The 19,773-nt window shown below is 37.5% G+C and overlaps 1 protein-coding gene across 2 annotated transcripts in view; it reads right to left on the bottom strand.

The window, feature by feature from the left end:
* LOC145988803 (nuclear factor NF-kappa-B p105 subunit-like) overlaps positions 1–17,961 on the bottom strand; it is a 200,691-nt gene extending 182,730 nt beyond the window's left edge. For both annotated transcript variants that reach the window (XM_083123997.1, XM_083123998.1), the window contains exons 1-2: positions 17,887–17,961; positions 12,329–12,427 (exon numbers count right to left, since the gene is read on the bottom strand). In XM_083123997.1, the coding sequence (XP_082980123.1) occupies positions 12,329–12,427; positions 17,887–17,929 (142 nt within the window). In that variant the 5' untranslated portion in view covers positions 17,930–17,961. The remainder of the gene's footprint in view (positions 1–12,328; positions 12,428–17,886) is intronic.
* Between the last annotated feature and the right edge of the window lie 1,812 nt (positions 17,962–19,773).

Raw genomic sequence — 19,773 nt, 5'->3', positions numbered from 1 at the left:
CACGGAACCAGACCACTACCACGACGACGACAACGACCAATCCATCGATTAAGGTAGGTGGAATTCAGATGTTAAATGATAACCGACTGGAATGAGCAGTTCTACATTTATTCCTTGCTTCATTACTTAATTATCGTGTACTAATTACTGATCATGCAATACAGATTAGTATCAGCATGTCCCTTCTCGTATTTACTTACACAATTACCATTACATTGCCATGTTTTACTTGTTACTGGTTTTGTTTACGTTTTCCTACATCATTTTTATTTCTGTTGCTATCTCCGTTATCGTTCAAAATCAGACCCATGTTCATATGAACTTTCTTGCTTAGAATCACCCATACTACCAGTTCCCAAAATATTGCCGCTTCCTCCTGGAACACCCTGTATATATTATAAGCCAGAGGTTGTTTCACGGCGTCCTTAGTGTTTTACGATTTTTCGTCTGCGCCCAAGTCAAAATGTAGGCTTTTCTAACACTTGCAACGCTCACATAATGAGGTTAGGTTGCCTGCCTTAAGTTAAAAAATGAACACATGTTTCAAATTCTGAAACATTTTATGTGTAAACGTGCTAAATAAGCACGTATTTTGAACAATCCACGTAATTGACTAACAAGTAAGTGTCATTTGAGTGAAAATATTGAAACATTTCGCGGTGCCCCTGCAAGTCAGCCACGGCGCACACTTTGGGAACCGTTGTTCTCACCTACATTTGCAGTTTTTACATAAAACAATATATTGTGCGACAGTCAGGAACCTAACTGACTTGGGTTATTTACGGGTTAGCGTAAGACTGCGGAAATCGGGTTCGAATCCCAGCTATGGATGTTAACTGCTTGCATACATCATTACCACGTCTTCGTACTGTTCCGATAAACCGAACGATATCAACAATCGACCAAATGAGAAAACAGAAGAAGAAAGGGCCTTTCTTTAGCCATAGCATTCGTGTTTGGTCAGGCAAATGTAAGATCGAAATATAACATTGGGGTCGTTATTTATGTATGCCTTGTTTGAAATGCTGGTAATAGCCTCAATGTCTCAATAAAGAATCAGTAAATAATAATAACAGACATAGGGTATTTGAAGGCTCACAGAAATGGGTATCATGCCATACCAATGAAACAAACCATATATGAATACACACTGAAATACAAATAATAAATTAGCCTACCTCCGTGGCGGAGTGGTTAGCACAGCGCACTATGACGCCAGGGGTTTAAATAATTAGATATAATGTTTTCTCTAGCCCCTATTATTACAAAAATAATTCAAATAACAAGTTCGAATCCAGGCCTACCATGACCGTTCTTTGGGAGTGACCTTTCCTCAATGTCATGATATCGCTCGTCCTCATCGTTGCGATTAGCCAAAAAAAGTAGAAAAGTGACGTACAATAACCTAATTCAATGAATCACTCAAAACAAATAATATTAGTAATTTAAACAGTTTGTAAAAACAAAGTAAAAAGCTAGTATGGGAATTCGCCCCATCGACCTCCCATTGGATCCGCAAAATGAAGTACAGACAGATTTTCAGACTATTGGTTGTTCGAAATACATGATAAATCGATTTCTCGTCCGCTTTTCTTGGCTGAAAAGAACAATAAATTGAATACAAAAAATATACACGACGGCTTAATCTACAACAGTGCAAGTCCACATTAGCCTATATGTGCATAAAGTGGACGCCAATTTCAACTCTACAAGAATGCAATGATTCTCATTTCGTCATTCTCAAACTAAAAGAGCCCGACCCTGTAGCCGAGTGGCAGTCGACCTCCGTAGCGAAGTGGTTAGCAGAGCGCTCTACAACGCCAGGGGTTCTGGGTTCGAGTCCCGGGTAAGGCATGGGTATGTGTTCGTCCAGTTGATAAGGAACAAAGAAAAATGTAAGAATTGAGAAGTGTAAAAGTGAGGAAAAGAGTGAATGGTGGGGGATACCTCCGTTTAGAACGGGGTATTTCCTTTAAAAAAAAAAGTGGTTAGCACATCGCGCTGCGACGCCAAGGGTCCCGGGTTCGAATCCCGGTCGGGCTTGGTTGTTTGTGAATGTCCATTCATCAATTTCATCATTTCATCACTCATCCCAATCTTCGCAAATTAGCCAAGAGGCACAAAACGCGAAGTAAAATAAACTAAATCAATCAATCAAACTAAAAGAAGATTCGTTCTTTTCTTGGTATGAAGATCCAGCAAACAGTTTATTTTTTAAGAACGGTTTGATTTGTTGTAGAACAAGAAATTAACAAAATGCAGTAACAATTTGTGTATTAAAAGAAAAATCTGTACAGACCAGCAATGGTACAATAAACGCTTGGGAACAACACAGTCGCGTGCCCAAGGGGTTGTTGGCGAGAGCCCTAACACAATCCCCTCTTTGGCCAAGTATTCTTGTAAAAAAAGAATGTAAAAGACGGAAAAATTAGGACAGACTACGGAAAAAAGAATACGGAAGCCCATCCCTATTCGAAAATCCTGGGCACGCCACTGGTGCGATATCTTTCCTGCTTGTGCGAGTTAAGATTCTTCATTTAGTTTTTATTATTGTTAATTCGGTACTCACTACCGTGGGAAAATTCCAAGAATGCCACTTTTGGACGTGGGTAAACAACGATGCCACACTTCGAAATAAAAAAAAAAAGCAAAGGAACGTTTATCCAACACGCATTAGCAGAAAAAACTGCAGCACAATCAACCTTTTATCTATCGCACAGCTGGACTGCCCCGTTTGTTTTCAAGCCTCGGTGGCAGTTGGTGGACGATCTGTTGCGTCTACCGCTCGTCCTGCGCCCGAAGTTACAACCCAGGGTTGCCAAGAGTCCGTAAATGACGGTAAGAGCAACTACGTTCGTTCTGAAGAGAAGCCAGCTGAAAAATCACATGACGTAACGTCGCCGTGAGTCTTCTTCACATTCCCAACCAACATAGCCGGCATGAGATTTTTGAAGAATCGTTTAGAAGACTAATCACGCTCGGGGAGAGAATTAGGTGGAATGAATAATAAACACAGAGAGAAAATGAGAAGACGAAGAGTGATACAGAAGAGAGAGAAAGAACGGAAAAAATAGAGAAGCACGAAAAAGACAACCCACAAGAAGAATGAGCAATACACACAGGAGAAAAAAGGAAATAAGAGCAAAAGTAAAAAGCGAGAGAAAGGATGAAAGGAATAATGAAACGAAAAGAGGAAAGACAACAGCAGCAGAACAAAGTTGAAAATGTCATTCCCAGAGGTGTTCACAATCCGAAGGGTGACCCTCGTAAGGGCAAATCTCAAGCCAGTCTCACACGGTGGTTAAGTAGGTCCCCACTTCCCAACCCACTTCGGACTCGAAACTACCATAAGATTTTTTACGTCTTCAGTTCTCCAATGCAGCAAAAGGGGTCTCACACGATCCTTAAAATCGCATCTTTAAAAATGGCGACAGCACAAACACGGTATACCACTTCGCAAGTTTAGATGCCAATAACTGCTGAAGATTTGGGAAAATAATGTTTTCTCTTAAAAGAATAAGAGAAGAACATTGGCACTGTTGAAAAATGCAACACATGTAACCAGTGGCAGTGAATGTGAGTATATAACATATGTTATTTCAAGTTCATATACCACTTCACACACACACTAGCACAAAGTTGCCTTACCCCTATATTACGATAAAAGTTGTATATTCTAATGAAACCCTTCTCGTATGGTTTTGAAATATATTCCCCAATACGAACTAGTCAATTAAATTACATAAACTTCACAACATTCAAAGTGCAAAAATTGTGGTGTTTACATTAAGTTATCATATTATATTTATATTTCATTGACACTTCTTTGCTCCTAAAATATTTATTGTGAAATTATCTTTGAAGTCCATGAAGAACTAATTACAATTCATAACTTATATATCATTACAACACTAGCAGATTAATTTACTGCTGTGCTACACACAGCACAGTATCTCGTACATACGCGGCTGTTCAGTGTTTACTGTTTACTTCAAAATAGTATTCGCGTCAGTTGTGAAAGTAAAATAACAGTATCACACTACGAAATTTAGACATACGAACTATTTATTTCAAACAATAATAATTAGTAGACTCTTCACTCAACAAATCAAATCAAATATTCGGCCCAAACATAGCTGTATTGGTCGAATCTTTTTTTATTCTTTAAGCTACCGTGAATAAAATAGTCTTAACATCTATTGCTTTTCTTCTTCTTCCACTTCCTACTTCAGCTGGCCAGTGTGCTCCTCAATTCTGATTGGTAGTTCTATGGTATTAACGATGGATTTAAAGACGGTTTCTAATTCTGGCGGGAATTGAATAAGAGAAAGCTCTCACACGATCGGTGTCGATGGCGAACGTGGAAGTAACTAACTGCCGTGTGAGACTGGCTTCACCCTCACCTAGGGTCGGCCCTAGGCTATAGCCAAAGTTTTTCAGGGGTCTGAAAACATCAGAGATTTTTGTTCCGTCTGAGGTATATGTCCTATACGCTTATATTCACGATATGAACATCATTTTAGTTAAAACACAAATATTTTTTTGCATTTCGTAGTATTAGCTAAGAGAAATAAGCAGAACATTTTGAAGTTTTAACCAAGAATTATGGGAGGCTAATAAAATTTTCTAAATTAGTGTTTATTTTCGTTACCGATGTACCACTTGTGCCGATGTGTTCAATATCAAACTATGAAAGCGGCAATCCAATAACATCCATAATCCACTTTTCTTTACTGTACATTGAATTTTGACGCTATAGTGAAGTTACATTATTTTACATAAAATACGATTTTCACTTCATTGTATAATTAAATTAATACTGCATTTTTGACATATATGCGAATACGATTTTTATGTAGTACTTTGTTTACAATTTCATTAATTTTGAGTATTTTTTTTATGTATCAGATTAGTTGATTAGTTCGAAGTACCCGCATCCTAAAAACTCCTAATAAACCATACACAAAGAACTAATTATTTTTATTTCGCGCGTAGCCCCTGAAACTCGGGGCTTCTGGCTACGGCCGGCTGGCTCACTTACCCTCCTAAAGACTTTTGTGAGGGTGATGGAGGGCGAGTCGTGACGGTGATGCCGATATAGGGTTACGAGGGTGAGAGAGCTTAATTCAAAATGAACACCTCTGGTCATCCCTCTGCTTATCTCACGGGATGACCCTCTCTAAAGACAACCAAATGTTAATCTTTCTTCCACATAGTACTTTCTGGAATGTATTTTGTAAACTAATGATAACGAGGTTCTGGCGCCTGGACTCGTGTTGTGTGTCCTGTCCATGTGTGCTTATGATTGTCCTTTCCATCAATTTCATCTCATCACCATTTCGTCCTCATCTTTGCGATTAGCCGAAAGTGTCAGAAGTAAAATAAATACGTACAATCGATCACTAAAAGAAATTCTCGCTCGACAGCACTGACGTCACTTTAAATTGTACCAATCGATTTCGTGAAAACAGGGAAGTTGACAGCGAATTTTCCGGAGGGGCTCAATCATGGACGAAACATTTCTACTATTCTCTTTGCGTTTCCCCTTTCTGTCTTCTTCCTCTGTTCCTCTACTTCTGTCCTTTTCAATCTCTATTTCTTTCACTGCCCCACGGAAATCGGCGAGAGTGGACAATACCACTAGAATCGAACAACTCTTTACTCGAGAAAAGGCAACACTTGGTAAAAATATTAATCCGATTGTCATGGAAATTATTATTTATTTTACAGTTAGAATACATGAATCGACATTCTTGACAAAAATGCTCTACAAAAAGTCACGTTTGATATTCGTGTATATTGACTGTGCAGCTGATAAAAAGGTTTCGCTACAATTCCAGGAAAAGTGTTTATTGCCCTACTCCGGTAGTCCTTGAGAGAGTGTGTAGGCTAAGGAATGGGGGGAGAGAAGATTTGCACTTTGCAGTCAACCGCCACCGCCATCAGCCAGGACATCAGGGAAGCCGTGTCTCGGACTGGAGGGAGTGGGAGGAGGAAAGGGCAACGAAAAAAAAACTGCGGCACCGGAAGCATGACGGACATATTGTAGCAAGGCCAGTGTTGCATTTTTTTGCTAAAAGTAGACTGCACCTCAACGAATAGATGCAGAGTTTCAGTGGTTTCAGCATTGGAACAAATAAGCATGAATGTAATTTCATCACCACTACTTTCAAGCAGTGGCGTGCCTAGGATTGTCTCAAGGGAAGAAGTGCGTATACGTTTTCCAGTAATCAGTCCTCATTTCTCCATCTTTTGCTGCCTTTGACGTTCTTTTTATTAGGAATACTGGGCCAAATGGAGGTGTCATCTCACCCCCCCCCCCCCCGGGGGCACACCACTGTTTTAAAGTGATCTCTTTGTCTGTGGCCTGCCAATTTTCTTGTTTTTTTTTTATTTTGCTATCTTTCTTTCAATCCCCTTTTCCTTTGCTCTTCATTTACGCGTATATTATCTCTCTCTCTCTCTCTTATTCCCGTTTTCTTCATGTCTCTATATTTTCAGTTTCCCTAGCCCTTGCTTTCCTTATCTCTCTCTCCTCTTGAAGGACATATTTCGGTGCTTCCAGGGGTCCGGACATCCCAGAACCCGAAAGACTTACCAAAGTTCACAATTTAATAAGCAAAATACTTGTTTAATGTTGTACAATATACATTTGATTTATTTACTCAGAGCTTACATGACGTGACTATATAGTTTTGCCTTGACAGTGCCTGTGAAAATTTATACATACCACTAATAATAATAATAAATAATATGCACCAAAATAATAATCACGGACTTTTACTTTTTATCAGTTGTAATGGTAGAACCAGTACATGATCCTTTTCTTTACTAAATGTTGGTATATGACCTACGACGTTTTTTGATATTCAATAAATATAAAATATTTTTGGCATTAATTTCTTCTGCAGGACAGCTGTCTTTATACAAAACGCGCACATTAAGCAAGAAAATGAAAACGAGATGTTATATCTCAATTCTTTTTTACCTGTCATACATAATAATAATCAAGCTATTCATTATAAACTATTATTATTATTACAAATGAGAGTGATACAATTGGTTCGGACCCCTCCCGTAGATACGTATCTGCTCTACCTCTCTTTCTCTCTCTCTCCCCCTCTTTCTCTCTTTCCGTTATATATCCCAGTCTTTATTTCCTCCCCCCTGGCTCTTGCTTTCCTCTCACACACACTTCTCTCTACTCTTTCTTATACCGTTGCTCCACATCTCTTTCGTTTCCTTCCCCTGTTTCTATTTATTATATTTTCCCTCTCTCCCTTTTTCTTTCTTTCTTCGCCTTTTATTTCTTTCAACCTGTGTCTTTTCACTTCCTTCTATCACTCTCTCTTCATTTTTTTTCATTCTTTCTATCCAATTTCTCTCTCTTTATCTCTCTGCTTGTTTGGGATTCTTGCTATTTGGTAGATGGGTATGCAGTGGGCGAGAAAACGGCCCAGTCGGAGTGACATGCGAGCGACATGTGGCGTCACTTCAAAAGGTTGCCTTAATTTCTGAACGTTCGTTTTTGAGAGTTCATTTAGGGGGATTTCGCACTGAAGTGATAAGCGACACGTGCAATTTTGGATCGAACCAATCAACAGCAACGTTTCGCACCGTAGCGTCATGACATGCTGCACAAGCCTGCATTCGATTGGCGAAATTCTCAAGTGACACGCGACACAAGTTATTTGTCGCTTCGGTGTGAACCTTAGCAGTTAGGCATCACACCAAAATAGCACTAATTTTTAGCAGTTTCCGAATTGCTACTAAATACTGCTGATGTCGAACACACTGATACCCTCCCTCTGATCTAAGGGTGCCTTTCCGCAGTTGTGCAGTAGACATTCCAATCAGAATCTTAAGAATGCCAGTTCCGTGCATGTATGTGCGAAATGAAAGAATTGCAAAGGGCTTGCATTAAATTAGCCACGAATGCAAAATGAGCGTGGAAAAATGTAATGAAAGAAAGAAATGGTGAAATGAAACCCACAACAAACCAAACAACCTCACTGCAAAAGACATGGGGACCAAATCAAATATATACGTGGGGCCTATAACCAAAACTTTTCTTGTGCTCCTTAAGTCTAAACTACATGTATTCTACATGATCACAATTTAAATATTATTACCTACAAGCAAGGTGGATTGCTTAAATCAAGATTTAAATCAGGTGATTTATTAAATCACTTTAAATAAATAATTTATAAAATAATGTACTTAGAGATTTGGTACGAGATACCTAGATATCAGAATCACTTTTGGTGGAAGTAATCATTTAATGGTGTTTATTAGGCTCTAAGAAAGGAAACAGAATATATGTACTGATGGGGTGAAGCTCATATAAAAGGTAATGTGATATGTAAACTGTAAGTTTACTTAAATTTATCTTGATTTAAAATTCAATAATTTTTATAGGCAACAATAGCAAACATTTTGTGTAAAAAATATACAAAATACTAAATTATAAATATTGTCATTATCATTAAACTGTAAGTAAACGTGGCCGCTGATATTTTGCAAACTATCATTTAAAAAATTGCCAAACTTAAGCTACAAAGACTATAAAATATGTTTTAAGTTACAATTAATGTTACAGAATGTTTTATTTTCACTGAAATAAAAGTTGCTCAAATTATTATAGTTTCATTAACACAACTAGGTTCATGTATACAGTATCAGGAACAGAAAATGTGTATATTTACATATAATGTTTATGTGCTATAATCAAAATGTTCAAATATTTTCGAGGGCTATTTTCTAGAAAAAGCATTTCTATAAAAAAACAGATACCTATATGTATGGTGTCAAAAATCATACAAGCATTTTTAAAGGTGTTTTTTTAATTAAGACAATCGATTTAAATAAGAAAAATAAAAAATGATTTTTAAAATAAAAATTATGATTTTTCTATGATTGCCTACAAGCAATAAGGAGAACATGTTGAAAGATAAAACCAAGAAAAATGGGAGGTAAAAAAAAATGTCTCCAAATTAGTATTACTTTTTATTTCCGATGTTCCACTGGTGCGATGTTCCACTGGTGCGTCGTTCATTCTATTTAGTTACAAAACTAGGTATGCAAAAATGCAATTTTTATTCATCTGCAATAACGTTGTCTATCATAATATTTCTATAGTTTACTTATCATTGAATTTTGACACAGTAGTGAATTTACATTGTTTCATATAAAGTGATATTTGTATTCACTTCATTGAAATATTTGAACACGATTTTTTTTGTAGTAATTTGTTTAGAAGATGATTTCAATATTTTGTATATTTTTAAGTACCTATGTCAAAATAATCCATGAAGTCAAGAAAAAATTACCTGGAAGAACCAGCGTCTTATACTCGTAATAAACCATACACTAACAATATTAACTTTCATCTGCCGCGGGACACCTGAAGCCATGCCCGTACCCAAGGGGGGGCAGGGGGGCCACGGCCCCTCGAGCCATGAAAATTTTTAATTTGAACGTATAGAAACCTACAAAAATTACGTTGATGGTTTTTCAAATTTTGCATGAATATCGATTTTGTCCTTGCACAAATAAATAGGTTGTTTCTGGACAGACAGAGGCTCTAGAAGTCTGCAGTCTGCAATATTTGCCTATTTTAGTTCTATAACCATTGATGCAAGGCTATCAGACGTTCCGATTTAGTCGGGACAGTCCATTCCTTTTAATCCATGTCCCGACCTTTTCGCCACGGCTCGGTCACAAATATTTCATATAATTACAATAGAGGGGAATTTTCTATACTCTTTACATTATGGAAGAAAGGTTCCTCAATGACTGCAATACAAAAAAAACCATATAAGGGGCATTTGGCTCTCCACCCGCACCGAAAGGTCTGTGATCCCTTTCCGCCACCACTGAGCAGAAGGATAAAAAAATTTGTTTTCTTTCTCCAACATCAGGGCTTTTCTGCAACTGATGTCCATTCTGCCACTCAATGGCTTAGCGTTAATTAATATTATGTAAATAGGAGAATCCACTTCACAGCAGAATCGTTGCTAGATTTTTGGGGCAAAAAATTGTATGAAGTACTTTTAACATATATTGTTATTTCTCCAAAACACTCAAGAAATTAAGTACATTATTATTTACAAAATTCTGCCAATCGGAATTTGTTTTACTGCAACTTTTCTTCCCTTCTACTTTTAATTGTCTTGAACATAAATACACAGTGGTGAGACAGTACAACAGACAACTTTCACAGTGTGCAGAAGACATCAAGGCCAGAAAATTCGATGCTACGAGCCATTGATAATGGAAACTTTCTATCCCACATGTATGCATCCCCCATTTAATAGCTTCTTGGTTGCCACTGGCATTTATTTTTACTGTCGAATAAGATTCTAAAAGCGAAAATACACCATAGAAACAATATTATGCCAGAAGACACACTGCCAGGGTGAAATCACTTAGCCGTTCCCTTCAGATAATTTAATTTCAGGGTTTGCACTGACTCCAACGTCCTGGACAACTGGAGGAGTCAGGAAAGCAAGACTAGGACTGAGGTCATTGGAAACAAATGATTTCTTAAAAAAGCTTTCAAAACTTGGAAAAGTCAGGGTAATTAAATTATTTTTGCTTGGCAGAATTTAAACACGTTGCGTTTTATCTCCCCAACAATCATCCTTTTCGGGTAATATTGCTTATAAAAAGGTTCTTTCATTTTATTTTAAATTTATTTTCAAAAATGTTCAAAAAACGTGATTCATTTGGTTAACTTACAATGTTGAAGTGTAACTCTTATTTTTTAGCATGTTTAATCATTACACAGTTATGTAAAATTCCTGGAAAAGTCAGGTGCGACCCCTCATTAACCCCACACACATATGTTGGTTTTCGTAGGCTATTTGAATTGTTTGCATTATGCACACACTTAGTTTACCCGTATCATACATTTTTTTTTTGTTCTCTGACAGAAACAAATGTCAGTGTCAACTGCAAATATTTGTCACGTGGTTGCATACATATAGGTTAGAAAATGCTGTTCTACAACATTTCGTAACAAAATAAGCAAATTTCTCTACCCATCCTCTCCTATACACCCCCCATATATATATATATATATATATATATATATATATATATATATATATATATATATATATATATTACAGTGTATAATATGAGAGAAAATTTATTTAAAATTCGGCTATGGGCCTGGTCACCCCCTCAAAAAAAATCCTGAGTACGAGCCTGCCTGAAGCATGGGGCCCGAGTTGCCCCTCTCCAAGAGCCGGTCATGGATAAGCTCGTAGTTCACATATTTTCCAAGGACTGAGAAAATAAAATTCTCCTGATTATAAATTACATATTCGAAAGTAGAATGCTTCATAAATATAAGTTGATATTGCAAAATATATTTTAAAAATTTTCTTTCGTTTGTTTTAATAACAAAACGAAAAGAGTATTTTCCCAACAACAGTTCATAATTATGACTTCTTCATTTTACTGAATTTTGTAACCATATTTTAATAAAGAAATTTGATACAAACATAGGCGTTCGCAGGCTAATATATTTGGGGGTGCCTCAAGGGGAATTTCAATTGCCTATCTGGACAATGGTAATCTAACTATCGAAACTTCATATTCCTTTTTTACAGAAACTATTAGGTAGGAAGATAAAATTTTAACATAGTCTCTGAATATCATTGTGGTGATATTTATATTATTTAAATAAAGAAAGTAAACAATGAAAGCAATGTTTGTACAGAATAACCAACTGGAACAAATGTAATACAAGGCCATATTTACTACAGGTAACATCAGATGAATCCCTTTCATTAATTAAAACTGCAGGTCCAGCTTTTCCACGTTTTCTAATGCATATTACTTCATAAAATATAATACTGTACATGACCACTTGATAGTTAATATTCTGTGCGATTTATAAAGTGAAAAACATCTTCTTTGCTACATTATTATTGGATATTATAGTAAACCCTAACACAATGTTTTGGGGGGGGGGAGGAAGAGAGATAGAGAGAGAGCAGGGCACCTCAAATGAAACAAAAAAGCTTAATTTTTAAAAAACACTATTATTATATTAATTATTTTATTGATAGTTTCTAAATTTAATATTAGGGAGTGTCCAGGCGCCCCTAGGTGTGCACGCCTATGGATACAAAGTTCATTAGTTGGCGCTCTGGGGTCAAATATGCCGGGGGGGGGGGGGGGCAGTACACTCCCGAAAGAGACCAACTGAAGATCTGCAATGGGAGAGGAAAAAGAAAAAAATTTGCTGGTGATACCTATTCTCCAGGCTGGATATAGGTTAAACAAGTCATACTTTTGAAAATAATACATATCATACCTGAGGCAATCGCTTCTGATCGGAACTTCTTCGTCATGAAGTGTGTGTAATCATAATCGTGGCCTTCCATGGCGTAAAAGACTTTCCAACTTTGCTTTACTGTAAATTTAAAACAGAACTGCGTGTAAAGGTCTCGCCGATCTGTACATCACAACACAAGATAAGTATGCATAGTTGGAACCATTGCAGAAAATTTTGGAAAGAACCTCTAACGACTATGGACAGACAGTTCAACAATCGGATTCAAACTTGTACGCATCAACCGACCTGCGACGCGCAATCGGTTCAGTAAGGAGTGCCGCCGTTTGATGTTGCCGACATCAACTTCAAGTTGCATCTTTGAAAATTCCGCAGTAGCAACAAACAACATTATGCCCTTGGGAAAAGCTACCACTACATTTTTCATGGGAAGAATCGTGAATGGTGAACGCACTGTGCGAACCAAGCTTTTTGCTTTGGGAGGAAACCCACTCAGTGGTGTATTTGTTATTTAATTTCGGAGGTTTTTTTTTTGGGGGGGGGGTTGCAATTTTTCTGTATGTTACCAGTCAGTAAAGAAAACCCGAACTCGTACACAAAAAGAGAATTAGTAACACCGAAAACTTGAACAAATTTCTATTGCCAAGTTCAAACGTAATGTCCATCTAACCTACATACAAATTCCTGCGACCACTTCAATACATGTCAAATAACAACACTGCCATGAAAACAAGCTTGCCGTTGTCTAGGCTCGATAAGGTTGGTCAGTTTCAGAGGGGTGTCCCCTGGTACCCAAGGAGGGGTACGAGCCTTTCTTTGATAATAAAAATAAGTTTTATTTTGTTGGACATAACTTTTTTTGTTGGATATAACACAACATCTCCCGTACATATGTTCTGGAATTATCGTTTTACATACATCGTAAAACGTGTCAATAATATGCGTCTACGACGCCTGAAGTCCCGGGTTCGAATCCAGGTGTTCTTTGTAAGTGTTCTTTCATTAATTTTATACTACAATCACTCATCCTCAATTCAGTAGTATGCGTGCCTGAGAGGTGCGAGAGGAGGGGGTGGAAAAGAAACTCAAATGCTGGGAAATATTATAAAATATAGGACTGACTTCTAAAAAAGAAGACATGACCCCTCCTGTACGATTTTGCCCCCAGCCCCTCCCTTTCCAAAATCCTGGATACGCGTCTGTTATAGCATCTTTAGTTGTGAGAGCAAACCTATCCGTTTTGATTATGTTTTGTGTGCGAAAGCCGGAGGTTCAATATTTCCCTCCGAAATAATAATAATAACGAAAAGGCATGAAAAATCGGCAATGTTGAAATAGCAAAGCTGAGTATGTGTATGTCCTACACATTTAACATAGCCACCTCGGTGACCAAACATATTGACATGTGATCTTCCTGAAGTAGATCTCGGTGACCAAGCATATTGACATGTGACCTCCCTGAAGTAGATTTCGGTGGCCAAACATATTGACGTGTGATCTCCCTGAAGTAGATTTCGTGTTGAAACCCTCGCGACGAGCCAAAAAAATGGAAGAAACGAGAAGTGAATAACAAAAATACAGCGACATGTTTCTTGTTCACTGTCCCAATTTGCACTGCAAATTATAAGATACTTGCGTTTTGCACAGTAACTAATCAATTTTTGATGTCACTTTTAAAGACGACGCTCTAGAACCGCTAACAGTTAGCTTTAATATCCGCAGGTGGGATTTGATGTTGATCGGGTATAAAGGGGGGGGGGGAGGTAACATATTGAACCCAAAACTGCTGTATTTCCACAAGATGTAATTCGACTCAAATATTTCATTTCTAATAAAATCATAACGATGCACGCCACTTTATTATTTTTAAATAACATATGTAAGAATGAGTGTACGATATTTATATTTAGATATTAAGGTTAATAAATAATATTTAAATAAGAAAACATGCGGTCCTGGCAAAGGTTCTGAATAAATGCCGTAATGCAATACAGTAAGGCTATGAATTAGAAGCAGGCCCAAGAATACATTCCTAAAACTATAACTGCCCAGAGCACACTGTTATAATAGTAGCTCATATTTTGTTGCCAAAAGCTTTCCTTGCTTCATCAAGCAAGAAGCGGAATAGTGAAGTGTAAACTGCGCATTTGTGTGGCTCTCCCTTATCGCACAACGCTAGGACAACCTTGCGTTCTGACGTCAGACGAGAAATGCATACGTTGTTAGGTTAGGTCTGGTTTTCTTATCATAAATACACTGCAAATGTATTATTTATGTTAATACAACTAAACCTAACTAGCCTAACTAAGGCATTTAGCGTAACAATAAAAGCATTTCCCGGTGACACCAGAACACAAGCGTTGTGCGATAAGGCAGACCCCATTTGTGTCCCTTGGAAAGACAGACGCATCTTGGAAATCCATAGGGCGCCAGCGGCCAGCAATTCATTACGCAAGCAACCATTCTTGCCCTTGCAAGTTGAGAGCTGGATTAGCGAGCGTGTGGACGAGACAACCCTGCATAGTATCCCCACACCGGCAGAAAACTAACGTGGCACAACTTTTAGATTATGCGTAAGATAAGATTTTTTAAATTATTTGTTCACGCCAAATGGAAAGGATGGCAATACAGGAGGGACAACTGAAAAAAAAATATATAAAAAGAACATAATTGCTTTCGATCTTCCTTCAATTCAAGGATATCCTGGACATGCCACTCGAAACAATGAATAAACCTTGCAGATAATTTTTACTTTAATTGTCTAAATATGTTCATTCTTTTATCATACTTGACTACTTTAAGGCCATGAAACGACAAATGTAAATGCAGCATACACAACTATTACTGAAACATTTTAACCCCTTGAAAACTAAACATGAACCATCTTTTACTAAGGCAATGTTTCCCGGGGCTCTTAGCTTGGGTACATAGTAAAATATTCCTGACGCAGTGGGGAAAATACATACTGCCGAGTATGTATTTGTAGTATGATCATTAAAACGAAATTTTTCATTGCAACAAGTACACTTACAATGAAGTTACAAAGAAGCATAAATCTTACATTTATTGCTAACAGAAATAAGGTTCTTTTAGTTAGTATTCGACAGAATAACCTAAGTAAAATCTGCATTAGATCAAAAGAATTTAGTGCAAAATACAGAAACCAGGTTATATTTTCATCTTCTACCACTTAATACAAATAATAAATGGTATTTCCCCTCTTTTAACGAGATGTGTGAAAGTTAATAACAAAATACAATAATTATGAACTTCAGTACACTAACTATCTGAAATATAAAACATAATAATGGATATCTGGTTGATCGACTAGTAATAAAAATGTTAATAATAATAATAATGTTTGGAATAGAATTGGTTTGTTATTAGTTTATAATAGTTAATATTGTAAAATAACAATCATAACCATGTTAGGCCCCCGGCCCTAAACAAATATTTCTGAGGACTCCAATGGCCACTTGGGGTATTGCCCCGCTGACCACGGCCAGGACACAAACCATTGCACACTTCTGCTGGGAGAACACGGTTCTGGAAGCTCGATTTCTGCTTGTCTCGCTTTTTATAATTGTAATATAACTTTACAGATGCAATCGTCATTAGTAACATACACATACAATTAAATAGGAAACAGTTACTTCTCTATTTATTTGTCCAAGGTGCCAATACATCAATTGTACTCCTTATTATCTATTACTGGGTTACGCTAAAACTATTTGAGTGAACGAAATTAGGATAGTTGTTTCTTGGTTCCCCACTTTACATTATTAGTATTATTATTATTATATTTTTAACCTGTAGATAATTGTGAAGATTTAAAATAATAATTTTTTTTATATATATTTTGATTAATTTAATTGATAATTACGCTAGAACATATCAAAATAGTTGTTTTAATGCAGTGTAGATTTTTAATTATGTATTGCAACAAATTTCATGCATAAATTTGTTCCCATGTATCAAGTAGAAAATCTAAGTTTTCATTGGAATATGTGCATATATGGAAGGGGGCCCCACTACACTATACTGATTTGCCCTGGATAGAGGGAGGAAGGGGGAGAGGGAGAGAGAGAGAGAGAGAGAGAGAGAGAGAGAGAGAGAGAGAGAGAGAGAGAGAGAGAGAGAGAGAGAGAGAGAGAGAGAGAGAGAGAGAGGAGACAAGAGAAAGAAAATTCGAGAGAGGGAGGAGGGAAGGAGAGAGCCTAAGACGAAGAAAGTCTTATCTCTCTACACAGAGAAAGAAAGAAAGTACTTTTCTATTTCTTTCATCTCCCAAAAACATACCGTAATTTTTAGATTGAATACACATTCATAGTACGTATTTTTTAGATTGAATACACATTCATAAGCGAAGTGCCCCTTTTGTATTTTGTATTTTTATTTTACGTTCCTTTTTCTCCCCTTTTAGGCTAATTGCATTCACTATCCTAACGTTGCTTATGAGACCTCCACTCTTCTAGTACCAGTAGTACCTTGCTCAAGTTATATTCGTGTGTGTGTGTTCTATTTTCATAATATATTTTCAACAATAAAAGTGACTGGGTAGAGGAGGGTAGTCGCATTTAATTGGTTTCGTAAATTACAGGTTTCTACTGTTACACAGGGGATCCAAAGAGTTAAATCACATATCCAGTTCACTAATTAACCTCAATTATGGAACTCGTAAAGAAACACCTTAGGGAGGAAAAGTATCCAAGATACATGAAATAACTATGGATATTACCCAGACACCTACAGTTTAAATCACTATCACGTAATTTCAAGTACAATATCTATTATGCGGTCACTTATTGTATGTACGTAGTCTGTTTCTATTGTCCTCCTTATTTTTTCTTCTCCCCTTCTTTTATTGCTAGCATAATTTAACGCGTATGTTATATGAACAGATTCTTGTTAATCTTATGTACAGTGCTAAAGTCCTCTCCTTGTGGATTATATTGTAATATACAGGTTAAGTCCGCTACGAGCCCATAGTCACTCCTCAAATTTTGTTCCACTCCATTGCGTGTATATACAATTGTAAATGTAAACAATTAGGTAACATTACCGGAATTACTGGTGTTCGAAGTGGTTGTGGTTGAGGAGGTACTTTGCAAAATCTATTATTTTTTACCTGACTCGTTGTCACCATGTTGGGACAATGATCCCAGTTAGTCTAAAGATTAGAGTAAACATCCCTTTGCCCCGAATAAGTTCGACTTCAACCGCTGATCGCTATTGAATTGCTAAAATTCACCCCGCCTGATGAGGCGCCAGCTGTTCTGTGGCGTCGTCCAGTTTTGCAAAGAAATCCGCATTAGTGCGTATTTGGCAAAACCACTAAACATATAAATTACAAAATTAATACACATAGAAGTAAGCGAATGTTTATCCCGAACAAAATATATATTCAAACTAACTCTGCTGCAATTTTTAATTTATTTTTTTTTGTCCCGACTTGGGCGCCATGTGAAGAACAGTGCTGCACAGCGGCGCCAAAAAGCTGAAAAGTTTCAGAACAAACATAATCAGGTTTAATCAATTACAAACATGTGCTGTGCTATAATGAAACTATGACTACTTACCCATGTCCGTTTCCTTTTCCACAGCTGCGTTGGGACTAAACATAGCGAACCACGCGGACTGAGGATAGATCACACTTGAAATACAACCACGACCTCCGGTAACTGACGCATGACTGACACACGTTCGCCTGTCGCATCTCCTCGATGGGGCAACACTGAGTATCTGCGAGAAAAAAGTGCAGGAAAATAATTGGCGTTCTTATCTTTTTAGACGATTCGCCCAACCCTATGCTTCTCTTCCCGGTCATTATCTACACCTGTAGTAAATGCAATTGGTCTCCAACCGGCAGTTTGTGGTATTAGAGGCGTGGTCTTAACATGAACCTGATAATCGCGAAATATAATAAATATGCGTTTCATCGAACGCTTTCACTCGCGCTCTGAAAGTGTGAAACCAACAGCAGAGTTGCCAGCTATTGTGTTATAATAAGAAGTGGGGAGGGAGGAGGATATATATTAATGGTTTTTTGATTGTATTTATTTTACTTCGCTTTTCTGCCACTTTTGGCTAATTGCGAAGATGAGGATGAATGGTGATAAAATGAGATGGATGAAGCGACAAACACAAACATATAGGGACGACACAACACGAGCTCCACAGAGGATTACACTGGCTGTGAGTTCAGACGCCAGAGCCTCGATACTGTGCAAAATGCAGTCCACGTGGAAGTGAGTAATAATTAAATTTATCTCTTTATATCGTAAGTTTTAATTTATAAAATGGAAAAAAACGGCGTAGTATCTTTCAGCGTTTAGCTTGCTTTAAGTTCACTTTATGCACAGAAATGCTAATCGAGACTGTACCCGTGGTTTAAAGTGGGATTCGAACCATATGCGCCTCCACCAGATATCTAACCCGGAACCCTTGAATATCAGGCGACGACGTAGCCACTCTGACATTGGGGAAGCCCTTAGTATCTATCTCTTAGTAATGGGACTGGGTGCATGCGTTAAAGTTCTGTTGTGCCCACTGAATCTAATTCAATAATTATCATTTACGAACAGACCAGGTTTAGAGGGGGTTTGGGACGGCTACAGCCCTGGACTGTCTCCGCTAGGTAACGAGCTTGAAAAAAGAACCACAAAAAATAATATTTAAAATGTACTTTTATAATATTACAAATATACAACTAACCATGTGATAAAACTTAGCCTAAAAGTTTTAAATGTGATTGTACGTATATAGGGAGGGAACACTGGCGTACGCAGGGGGAGCTGATGAGAGAATAATGAAAGCAGTGAAGAAATCGAGTAGACGCCAGATTAACATTTCTGTCTTCGAACAACTTGCAAAACGAAGTTTAAAGAGGTAAATACGAAATATGTTATCGTGTAACCCGCTACCCCTAGAACGCAGCCCCATTCAGTAATAATAATAAAATAAAAAAAACCGCTTACGCTTACGTGAGATGCCGGCCCCGTGTTGGAGTGTTTAGCACATCGCGCTACGACGCCAGGGGTCCCGGGTTCGAATCCTGGCTGGGCATGGATGTTTGAGAGTGTCGATTCATCAATATCATCATGTCATCACTCATCCCCATCTTTGCAAATTAGCCAAAAGTGGCACAAAAGTCGAAGTAAAATAAAGCAAATCAATCAATCAATGAAGCTTACGTGAGATGGAATCACTATGTGTTAGCTCTGGGACCCGTTCACGAATGTATCCGTTACATGAAAAAAGTAGTCGAATTGAGACTACTATTGAGGGGGGAAATGAGAAATGTATTTCTGTAGCTATATTTAGATATATTTGAACACTTATGCCCACTGTGCGAATTAAACTTTTTGCTTTTTTTTGGGGGGGGGGTGCCTACTCCAAGGCCGCCCGCAGGATTTTTTCTCAGTGAGATTTCATATCCTGCCCTTCAGTCATAGAAACTTGTATTG

The sequence above is a fragment of the Lepisma saccharinum genome, chromosome 6 (genome assembly GCF_977018435.1).
Source record: "Lepisma saccharinum chromosome 6, izLepSacc3.1, whole genome shotgun sequence".
Taxonomy (NCBI): Eukaryota; Metazoa; Arthropoda; class Insecta; order Zygentoma; family Lepismatidae; genus Lepisma; species Lepisma saccharinum.
The sequence above is the reverse complement of the archived record's forward strand: the minus strand, read 5'-3'. Positions and strand labels throughout refer to the sequence as shown.